The 11,984-nt window shown below is 41.6% G+C and overlaps 1 protein-coding gene across 1 annotated transcript in view; it reads right to left on the reverse strand.

Annotated features, from left to right (window-relative positions):
* The window catches only part of CACNA1D (calcium voltage-gated channel subunit alpha1 D), a 275,621-nt gene extending 264,454 nt beyond the window's left edge, over positions 1-11,167 (reverse strand). Inside the window, exons 1-2 of the mRNA XM_058171105.1 lie at positions 10,643-11,167; positions 3,796-4,114 (exon numbers count right to left, since the gene is read on the reverse strand). Coding sequence (XP_058027088.1) covers positions 3,796-4,114; positions 10,643-10,691 — 368 coding nt within the window. The 5' untranslated portion in view covers positions 10,692-11,167. The remainder of the gene's footprint in view (positions 1-3,795; positions 4,115-10,642) is intronic.
* Positions 11,168-11,984: the final 817 nt, after the last annotated feature.

Consider the following 11,984-nt stretch of genomic DNA (forward strand, 5'->3'; position numbering starts at 1 on the left):
GTCTTTGAGCACTTAGGGCCTTTCAATGTCTTATTACTTCACATTACATTTTTTCATAGTAGAGTTATTAAAAAATAATCTAAGTTGTATATGTATATAAAATCAGTAATGCTTAACCATTATAAAATGCTTTCAAAAATTTTTGCTACTTCGTGTCCATCCATTCTTACCACTAGTACTTAAGGAACTCGAATACAAGTAACATGACAGAGTTGTCTATATTCCTGCCTAGTTACCTACACATTTATTGGATTTAAGTGCCCATAGTTCCCATCAAAGAAGAAGCAGGAAAGATGTAGTACAAAGCAAGAATTTCTCTTCCTCATTTCCAGGCTATCAAAGATTCAGTCAACAGGATAATGCTTCAGAATCATCAGACATCCAGTTGCTTCCAGTAATAGTGAAATTGTCTTCTATTCTTTCATTTCACCCTCTCAACAGCTAATCTATGAGGTAGATTTGGCTGAGAAAGAACAAAGAACCCAAAGCACACTCATAAGGGTACACTTCAACATGGATCTCCTTGGCCCTAGTTCAACAATCTAATCACTACCCCATGCTTATTTTTTACCAAATACTAAATCAAACTATGCACCTTTTACATTACTGAGAATGAGCATAGTAGATGCAAAGGTACATCAGTTACTGTAAGGGACACCTGCAGGATTCAGCATTTTTGTCAATTACCAAGAAGTTATCATGCAAATATGATGTAAACTGAGCCCCATCATATCCATAACACATTTACAAAATGATTAGAGTGAGCCTCATGATGTAATAGATAGGTAGTTGATATTTTGCATCCTTTTTCACACACCTCCTTGAAAACACCTATAGTAACTACTTTATCCCAAGAAATCATACCAAACTGACTAGAAGCTGACTGTCCGCCATTATGAATATTGTTAGCTGACTTCAAATTCTTAAAGTTAGACCTTCAAATACTTTGAAAAATTGCAAAGAGGAATGGATGAGTAAAGGATGTCACGTGTATTGTGACATCATCATGGAAATGACACAGATTGTGATTATGACATAAAACCAATAATATGAATTATACAAACTGGATCATTTCCATAACAATGTCACAATGCAATGACATGGTTTGCTCTCCCATCCCTATTTGAAATCTCTAATTAAATATTGAGTGAATTTTGGGGCATTTGTTTAATAAAGCCACTCAGATTTAAGAGAACATGGACTCCATCTAGATAATGACAATAGAAATGACTGCGTCTTCATTCTGGGAAGCCATCTGGAATTATTTGAGCCTGCCAATCTTGAGGAAGCCGAGTGGGCTTTCTATAGTATTACTACCATCAATTCTCAATTGGATTACTGCTCTTCATGGTTGGTTAATATTTCCCATGAAGTGGCAAGAAGTTGGATTTGAGCAGTAATCAATACTACTTTGAGCGAGGGTGTTCCTATCACTTTAAGAAACCGTCATACAATCTGGGATAATCTTTGTAGCCATTCACTGGTAGCCTTGCAATCTAGAGAGCATAGAGGTAGCAAATTATATGGATTTCCTGATTTTCATTCTAATTGCCAAGTATTGAGGAGTATATTTCGGGTGGGGGAGGGTTTCTTTTGGGAAGATGATTCATTTTATGATCAAAAATTAGAATCTATAGGATTGGGCAGCATACAATGACGTAAATAAATAAATGTTGATTGACCCAAAATATGCCCAGTAAATGCTGTCTCAGTAGAAACAATATCCAACTATAATACAAAGTACATTGGGTTAAATCCAAAAGTTCCATTCCACTGATGGAAATGCTCCTTCTATAGAGTTTTTGTATCGAATCCAATTTGTGTGCGTCAATTTTACATATGCACAAAGTGATGAGTTTTTAGGGGAGAACAATCTAAGAAGCTACGTCACTTAAATAACAAAAAGTTGTTGATATTTTATGAAAGATGCACAAAATTCCACTGAAAACTCAACACTGACTGAATGTATGCATTAATTTAAATGAAATTAGAAGCATAAATTTACACTTCTTCTAAGAAGTAATGACCACTTATTTAATGGGAGTTACTGCCAGTTCATTGGACATAAGAAACATTAGCTTGGAATGGCTCGTATTGAGCTGAATTTAATTAAGAAGGGAAGAATAATTTATCATATATTATTATTATTATTATTATTATTATTATTATTATTATTATTATTATTATTATTATTATTATTATTAGGGTTTCCTGCCTGGGCAGGGGGTTGGACTAGAAGACCTCCAAGGTCCTTTCCAACTGTTATTATTATTATTATTATATTTATAACCCACACTTTCCAGCAAGTCTACTATGGTAGCAAACAATAAGGATTGAAACAATGCTTAAGAAATCCAAAATTAATTAAATATTTTCAAAAGCTTCACAATAGAATATAAAAGCTTTATATTACAACATCCAACAAACCATAGTGTTTAATGTGAAATGTAAAAATATATTTTAAAAATCAGTCATATTTTTTTAAAAAACTACTAGAAAAGGAAGAATGAGTGGAAAAAAGTTTTTAGACTCTTAAAAGAAAGCAGATATGGAGGAAACCAGACTTCATTTGGTCATGAATGGTTCTATTACTGAGAAAGCTTTTCCTAGTCAAGGCTGACCAGTCAGTACCTGCAATAAACCTTTTAAAGACAATATGATTTCAGTCTGGCAAAAGATGCTGTCATACTGTGCCAAGGAAAATCAGCACTTCCAATAGCATATTATTTCTTCAAGGAAAAGAAACACCACCTAGTGCAGCTAAGATATCATCCATACCATTAAAAAAAGAAAAAATGGAAACAGGTATTCTGCATGACACCCAGCCCTACACTTTCTTGCAATCACTCCTAGCAGTATGTTAAAAACATGAGTGGCAGAATAAAAACTGTACAATAATACCATCACTTCCCAAAAGCAGTCAAGGATACCAGTCAACAGTATCAAAACCTGCCAAAACTTGCCTTATACATTGTAAGCCGCCCTGAGTCTTCGGAGAAGGGCGGGGTATAAATGTAAACAAACAAACAAACAAACAAAGCATCCAGGATGAGAAGAAAAGAAATATTATCCTTGTCACACTCTCTTAACACATTGTCCATAAAGGTGACTCACTGTCCTTGTGCTCTACTTGGGCCTGAAATCCAACTAAAATGGATCCAATAAATCAGTTTCAATCAGACAACGTTAAAGTTACCACTTTGCTCAGTCCCGTTGACCAAAAGTGACAAATTCAAAAATGTCCTGTATTGTCAAAAAGCAATGGTTCTTTCAATAGGAAATGTACCCTCCCTCTCATCTTCATGGCTATAACCAGTGGTGGGATTCAGCCAGTTCGCACCACTTCGGGAGAACCGGTTGTTAACTTTCTGGGCAGTCTGGCAAACTGATTGTTGGAAGAAATCATTAGGGCAGAGAACCGGTTATTAAATTACTTGAATCCCACCACTGGCTATAACCCTACCTTCTCACTGAGGAAGACCCTAATCACCAAGCATATTATCTCCCTTAAAAGATCCCAGAGCCAGTCTCAGCCAAGAGAAAGAAATTCTAATCTATATGAACTCATCAACATCCTGCCCATGTCTTCAAGAAGGAAGGAAAATGCAGACTTTCTTTCGACCACAATTTATTCATCATAACTTGCACTTTGCTCAGGTTGACGTTGCCCTAAAAGACCTCTAAAAAGTACTGAATTCCTTCTATTCTAGAGAGTGAGCCCAAGTATGTCTTTCTGATATGATCTTCATGTCTGCAGAGAACAGGAGATAGAAGTAAATTCCAGTAAAAGGATACTTCCATTCTACTATACTAATGCAGGCTCTTCGGAGTGGGTTATTGAGGGATAGACAGAAAAGAGCACGGGCTGGCCGACTATTAGATGTATTACCCTGTTTTTTGCTCTTGGCATATTGCTGACGCTTTCTTTGGGACAGAGATCCTATAGGTTGAGCTGGGGTGGTGCTCATGCCTTGGGCAGCCTTAGCTTGTCTAGCAGCATCAATTGCAGCTTGCCAAGATAGCACCGTTTGCTTGGTAGGTGCTGAATTGTTCGGCTGGAGTGCTGGGCTGTCACCAGGAAGAGGAATTCTGGTGCTATTTGCATAGCTTGCTTCTGTGGAAATACAAAAGAGAAGAAGAAAATTAACCTGAGTTTTTCTGAAGTAATCCAGTTCTTTCAAACTTCTTGAAAAGACTTAGGTTTTGGTAAAATTTGAGGCCTTTTCTTTAAAAAAAAGAATAAAAATCAACAGACCCTTTCTACTGAAATTAAAAGATTCAGGAAAAAGCATCAAAGGCCTCTGTATCTAACACTTTGCAAAGCTAAGAAATTTCCCATTTAGATACACCTTTAAGAAGCTGAACATCATCTATTTCAAAAGCAAGGGGGAAAACATTCCAATTTCTTTCTTCCTTGGAGTGTTAAGTATTCATTGTCTAAGAATCAAAAAGCCAGTCCAACCCACCCTGCTCAGAACAGGGATTTTTTAAAAAAGCATCTCATTAAAGGGATCTTCTCTTGCTCTGAATATATGAGCAAGCATTAGATATTCACTGATGTGTAATATTTCTATTACTATGGAAACTCAAATGAAATAGCCAACAAGAAATATTCTACTAGAAATATGGCCTGCAATATTCTTTAATATATTTGATTATCAAATGGTAATTCCACAGAAACTAAGACAGTTAATAGTGAACAACTTGTTCCACTGATTGCAATGAGACTATTCCTGCCACCACTGAAATCTGGATTCACTAATCTTGCTTAGTGACTACATATATTAAATAAGAGAAGACTGAGTCCATTCACCTTGGTTGGCATTGTTTCCGGTTGCTTTTTTTTTTAAAAAAAAAAGTCTTTTCTTTGGCCTCCAAAATACAACGTGAATTCAGAATCTGACATTGTCACTCTATCACATCTCAACTTTAGGAAAGGGATAGGAGTTTGCCCTTTCAAATTGCATTTTGAAGTTTGACTTTAGGAAGGGTAAACTCAAAATCAAGTGAAAGAAGAATCAACAACATAGGGGAAATAATAATTGAGGTGACTAAGCTTGTAAATCCGTGACCGTAAGTTGCAAAATGTCAATTATTTATGTCAATTATTACACAGTCAATGTCAATAATGTCAATTATTACACAGATGGTGGATGTTGAAAATACTACTATGAGATTTCATCCACACTGCAGTACTGTCCTGCATACAATATTTCACTTTCCTGCCCTATTTAGAACAAAATGGCAACCACAGGGCAGAAAACAAAGGCACCTTCGAAGAATTATGAGATCATAAAGGAGCTCCCACTTGGCTGTTCCTGCTAGTTAAGCAACTAAAGAAACCAAAGAAGCTATTTCTGCACTTTGTTTAGCACAGTGTGTTACATGTGATCCAGAAATTGCCTCATTTCTCTTCTAACAAATCAGACTTAGAAGCCAAAAACAAAACACAGGTAGTCCTCATCGGACGACCTCAATTGAGCCCAAAATTTCTGTTGCTAAGTGAGACAGTTGTTAAGTGAATTTCACCCGTTTTACAACCTTTCTTGCTTCAGTTGTCAAGTGGATGACTGCAGTTGTTAAATTAGTAACAGGGTTCTTAAATGAATTGTCCCATTGATTTTGCTTGTCAGAAGATTGCAAAAGGTGATCACATTACAACTATCACAAATATGAATCAGTTGTCAAACATCTGAATTTTAATCACATGATCACATGTTTGCTGCAATGGTCATAAGTGTGAAAACAGTCATGAGTCACTTTTTTTCAGTGCCATTGTAACTTTGAACAGTCACTAAATGAACTGTTGTAAGTCGAGGACTACCTGTATGGCTTGCGGTTTGAGGCTGTCAAAAGTTTACAGATCAGAGTTTATACTAACAAATTGTGAGTTAGCAGAAAATCTTGGCAGCCATGATAGAGTGATGGACCTCATTGCAATGCTCATGTATGATCTTCTTTTGAACTCTATTGTGCATGTAACATGACATGCAAAAAAAAAGGAAAGGAAAGGAAGGGAGGGAGGGAGGGAGGGAAGGAGGGAGGGAGGGAGGGAGGGAGGGAGGAAGGAAGGAAGGAAGGAAGGAAGGAAGGAAGGAAGGAAGGAAGGAAGGAAGGAAGGAAGCTTGAAATCTGTTCCTTTCTCTTCCCTCCCTCCTTAGTGATATTTGATTTTTAAGATCAATACTCTGAATGTAGCGGAGTCTGAAAAAAGATTCCATCCAAACATGATTTAACAGTGAAAGAAAGACCAAAGTTAGGAACATTAATTTGGGGAGGGCAGGGGGCTTATGTGAAGTTTTAAAACTGTCATTTTGAACAACCCTGAATCTAAGAACAAATTATTTTTATTCATTACGTTATCTTATTCTTCTCCAGAAGTGTAAAACATCCTGTATTACTGAATCTCTAGGCAATTGGCTGGTCCTAAAGATAAAATTAATGAATCAAGTTATTTTCCTGCTCTTATTTTATATCCATAAAAATATTGGAAGGTACCAAATATGTGCAGATCTGAGCCTGTGTCAGCCTGTTTGTAGTTCAACACTCAAATCATTATCCTATTATCATTGGTGGCACCTCTCCCCACTTTAATGACTAATGCCAGATTGAGTATTTTCAGCTGAGAGATGGATAGAAAGACAGAATTGTCTCACAGATGGGGAAAGAGCTGTTCTTCCATGTGTGTGTAGTGAAGATGTTTGGTGTTGCTGTGTAAATAAGGTTGCTGCTTTATATTTGAAAGTGAGTCAGTCTCTGGACAAATCATACCTCCAGTTCACACCAATGTGAACACAACCCACCCACCATTTCCAGAGGGTGTGTCATCCTCAACCCGCCCCTATTCAATGCAACCTCCAGCCATGTTTTCTGGATTTGTGTCAAAAACTGCTTTACATCTGCATTGGTTCAGTCCAGGGGTGGGCTGCTGGGGGTTTGCAGGGGTTCAGGAGAACCTCTAGCTAAGATTCTGTGCAGTGCGGAGAATCCCCAGATCCCACTCCCGGCTGGCCCCATCCACCCCTCCCAGGAGTCCAGACACGGTCCGTTTTGGATGCAGGTAAGTGCAGGGCACACATGGAGGCTCAGGGAAGTTAAAAAAAGGGTCTACCAGAAGTCCAGGAAGGCCTGAAAGCCTCTGGAGCCTGGGGAGGCCATTTTTGCCCTCCAGGAGGCTCATCAAAAGCCTCTGGAGCCCAAAAATGCCATCTGCCCTGCCGTGGTGTAGGAGGCCAACTAGGCCACGCCCACCAGGCAACAGGGCAGAGAACCCCTTGCTAAAATTGTTGAAGCCCACCCCTGGTTCAGTCCATGCAACCCTGTTTGCATGCTTTAAAAAGCAAGACCCTTCTTCTCCAACCAGCTGTTGTGGCCTCTGGTACTCTCAATCACTGTTTTTGTTGCTCACAATGTCATTTTCTTTAACAAGGTCACAGGTGAAAGGCTGAAAAGCTGAACTTGCTCCTCCCTCCCTCCCCCCCTTCCATTTATCAATGGAATTGAGCAAGTTTAAACTACTTTGTTTTTGTTTGTTTTTAAAACAGGTGAATTTCTGCCACTTTCCCTTTCTATCCAACTAGTGACAAGAAAGGGGTGTAAAACTTATTTTTTTAGGCTCCAATCTGGCCGGTTGCCAGGACCAGAGGTTTTAGCCTCCTGAGCTTTCTGACTTGTTCTGGAGCATCTTCAGAGTACTTCTCTCTCACTGAAAAGTGTGGGGGTTTTTTACATGGTAATGGTGGAGCTGGCCACAGGCCAAAAGGGGACCCATCAATCAGAGGTTGTGGTAACAAACAGTCCAGATCAAATATAAGCCATCACCATGGCCAAAGCACTGCATGGGTTAAGGCAAGGTTGTCTGAATCCACATTGATTTCTAACCAAATTATAAGCAGGACAAAAGTAGTTAAAGCTGCTGAAGTAAAAAAAAAATTAAAATAAAATAAGAAATTAAAAAAACCACCCTGAGTCTTGTGAATAAAATCTGTAAATCTTTTTTACGTGGTTAATTCTTTGAATATGTAATCCATATTATGACTCCCCTTGCGGCCTGTGCTTTGGAGTACATCCACAAAACACTTTTCTGTGTTTTGAATTCTTGTTCATATTTTCTGGATTAAGAGTCTGCAATAGTAATTATGGAGAATTCTGTTACTGTGCGTTGATCTACCTAGTCTGTACCTAGTTTCTACCCATTATAGAAACAGTTACAGTAAACTAATTCTTGAACTGTTAGATACATTTTGAAGTTAGTAATACAAAACCAGGGATATAAAAACTCGTAGCTAAGATAAGAAAAATTTGAAGGAAGCCTTTCAAAGCTTTAATGCAGAGTAGAGAACCATATAGAACAGGGGTGTCCAAACTTGGTCCCTTTAAGACTTGTGGACTTCAACTCCCAGAGTCCCTCAGCCAGCAAAGCTGGCTGAGGAACTCTGGGAGTTGAAGTCCACAAGTCTTAAAGGGACCAAGTTTGGACACCCCTGATATAGAAGCTTACAGCTAGTCTTGGTTTAGCAACAACATTTGGGACCAGCAACTTAAGTCATTAAATGAAATGGTTTCTAGTAGAACTGTGACTGTGCTTATGATCTTCAACTTTTCTTTTCTTTGCAGAAATGCAAAGGTCATAAATGCGAGGACTGGTGATAAAGTTATTTTTTCATCACTGTTAACAGTTGTAAATGAGTAGTACCTGTACTATATTACAATTAAGCACCATGTTGAAAGTGAGATTGTTCATTTCATCTCTATGGTTGAGCTTACTAATAAGTTTACTAATATCATCTTTTAAATATTTTTTCCAATTACTTATATGCTGCATCTCACCCAAAGCATTTCCAGAGATATTTACAAAATTAAAAATACATTTAAACATAATAAATTAATATAGAGATAACGTGGACTAAAATAGAGTAATAAACACATCATACAAAAGTTGTCACGGCTGAACCACACAACATTTTGAGTCACTGTCTTAATTTGGCTTTACTGTGGCATTTCACTTATATACTTCTGCAAGTGGCCTGCTACCTAACTCCAAAAAATCCTATGTAAAATGCTAAAAAACAATCATAATGAAATGAGCGATGAAACTGACATAATTATAAATTCAGAAGAGTTCTCAAAGTTAAAAAGGAGAAACGACAAGCTATGTAAGGGAGCTTTCATACCTGAAATATATACAGAGAGAGACATACAACAAATCTGAGCTTGTCAGAAATTATGCCCAAATGGTGATCAATGAAGATTAGACACGTTAAAGAAATATCACTTTCCTTTGCAGATATCACTTCCCTTTCTATCAGCACAATAATTTAACAAAAAGAGAGGGAGTTCTGGACTCCCTTCCATATTATAGTGATAATAACCATGTATTATCTTTTGGAGATGTTCCTCTCCTTTCCACTCCTCCAGAGGTACATGCAAGTATGCACACATCCAGAGAGAGGTGAAGAACAGAGGGTGGGAGGGTGGAGAGGGGAATGTTTAAGATGGCTCCCTTAATGTGCAGCTGAGTAAAGGTAGCTCTCCGAAGTAAAGGGCATTTTTTACTGACCAAGAAACTACCATGGATCTCACTCAGGGATCTCTTGAGAGCAATCCAGGGGGTGGAGAGCAGACAGGACCGCAACAAGACCAGGTTATTCAAGGAGCAGAGCGCCCTCCTGGCCTGTAATCACTCCAGAGGAGAGCAAACGCGGTCAGATCCACCCGACAATGGTTTCTCCTGAAATCATTTCATCATTTCTTCCACCACCACCCCCCACTTTCCATTTATGCATTTTGTTTGTTTATTTGGCTACTTCTGGGCCTGGATCCCAAGGAATAAGGCAGCAGATACCACCCCCCCTCCTGCCCATTCTCCTTTGCAAGGCACCTCTGAAAGTGAAGCAGGTGGGCTCCCGAGAGAGTCGCTCTTTTTTTTTTTTTTTTTGCCCTCTGGTCACACACGCGCGCGCGCGCGCACTTTCTCAAAGCGCCTGTCAATTCAAGCAGGATGAATCATTTCCACGCAGCTCCGGGAAGCCGGGGAGGGAGGTGAGGCGGCGGCAGCAGCAGCGTCTCCCCGAGTCTGTTTGCCAAGGGGAAGAATACACACGAGCCCCGTGCGCCTCCTCTCCCTTGACGCTTTGGCAAGCGGGAGAGGAGGCAGGAGGAAAGGCAGCGCTGCCTTTCCTTAAGACCACCTCGCCGAGCCCCTCCGGTCATCCCGAGCGCTCTCGACAATGTATACGCTGTAGCGTGACCCGGGGGCCACCGCCGCCACCAAACGCCGAGGGAAATTGTCCTCCCCCGCCCTCCCATCCTCAACACAGCCTTAAGGCAAAACAAAAAGGGGGGGGCAGACGTGCCAAATCAGTGCAAGGCGCCCGGAGGCGAAGGCGGCGGGTTGTGAGGGCAGCGTCGCTTGTGGCGCGCCCAGCTTCGCCTCGGAAGCTTGCCATAACCCCTGACCTCCTCCCTCGATCCCTTGGCTTCCTTCCTCTGCTTTTAATCCTTCCCGCGACCCCTTTCTTTAATCCACTGCACTCCCGGTTTTCCCCCAATCCGCCGCCACTTAATCCCGGCACGGCGGCAGCGTTTTGTTGCTTTCCCGCGGAGGGAGCGAGGAGCGCTCGGGTCCGGCAGCTTCTCTTACCTTCAGGGAATTGCTGCTGCTGCTGCAGCAGCAGCTGTTGGGGCAGCATGGTCACTTTCCCGGGGAGCCCCGAGGCGCGGGCGCGCTCCTTCCTTTGCTGTTCCGAAGCGGGTGGGCGAGGATGGTCCCCGTCTCTTCGCCCCAGCCCCTTTCCCTGACTCCGCTATCCGGCGGTCCTCCTCATGATGGTGGTGCGGGCTGGCAAGAGGCGAAGGCTGGGGATCGCTGGGTCTACCACCACCGCCGCCGCCGCTGGGTCTTCCCCTCTGCCGCCGCCGCCGTCGCCTGCGAACCTCTTCGAGTTGGGGCCAACATGACACTCACATCCGGGTGACACGGGCGCCCTCCATCCCTAGCAACCCACCGCCCGCCGCTGCCGCCGCCACCACAGCTTGCACCCTCCGTCGGTCCCCGGCTGCCGCCTCTTCTCCTCCCGCAGCCGCTGCCTAGCTGCCCCCCTCACAGTCGCGGCCACGGGGTTAACTCTCTTGCGCCTCTGCCGCTGCCGTCGCTGCTGCCGCTGCCGCCGCCGCCACCTGCTGCTCGGGGAGGAGGAAGAGAAGGAGGAGCGCGAGGAGACTGGCCAGGCGAGCACGGCCGAGGGGCAAGACTGCGTACGCCGGGCAGCCTCGCCGCGAACTCCCAACCCGACCCTGCAAATAGAAAAGTGCGCGTCGCGGCCTTAACCCCTTCCTTTCCCGACGCCGCTTTAAATACTTCGGAAGAAGAGACTTTCAAGGCTGCCGCGAAGCCCCGCCCACGGACATGCAAATTACTTCGACGTGCAAATTGACCTGACCCTGGATGCTCTGATGCCAAAAAGCTAAATTAACGAGCCTCCAGTCCACTATAGGGACCGACTAACTCCAGATGCTTGGAAAATAATACCAAGAATCTGCCTCCTTCCTACTTGTGAATTTCCAGAATTGTAACTTCTGTGTGTGAAACAGCATGGGAATTCTTCACCTTAGATGTAAGAACACTTTTCTCACAGGAAAAGGAAAAAGAAGCTGAAGAAGCTTCTTGGATGAGAAGTGAAACTTCTTCAAAGAAAAACCAGAAAGTCCAGTTACCTCTTGAGAAAAAGAAAAAGCAGCACCTTTGGGTTTTCCCACAGGAGATCTGTAATATACTACTATAATATGTATATTTTTGGCATACCAGTTGCACAGCACACAAGCGTTAGCAGTGTAACAGCTATACTGGTGTTTCTTGGAGACTTTTTCCGGTCACAATTCCTATTCTATGGCAATTTAACAACTATTTTAATAATGCATTCAAGTAAGTAAATAATTTTCTCATTGTGGAAGAATCAGTGACGTTTGAAAGGTCATATGAACAG

The sequence above is a fragment of the Ahaetulla prasina genome, chromosome 2, assembly GCF_028640845.1.
Source record: "Ahaetulla prasina isolate Xishuangbanna chromosome 2, ASM2864084v1, whole genome shotgun sequence".
NCBI lineage: Eukaryota > Metazoa > Chordata > Lepidosauria > Squamata > Colubridae > Ahaetulla > Ahaetulla prasina.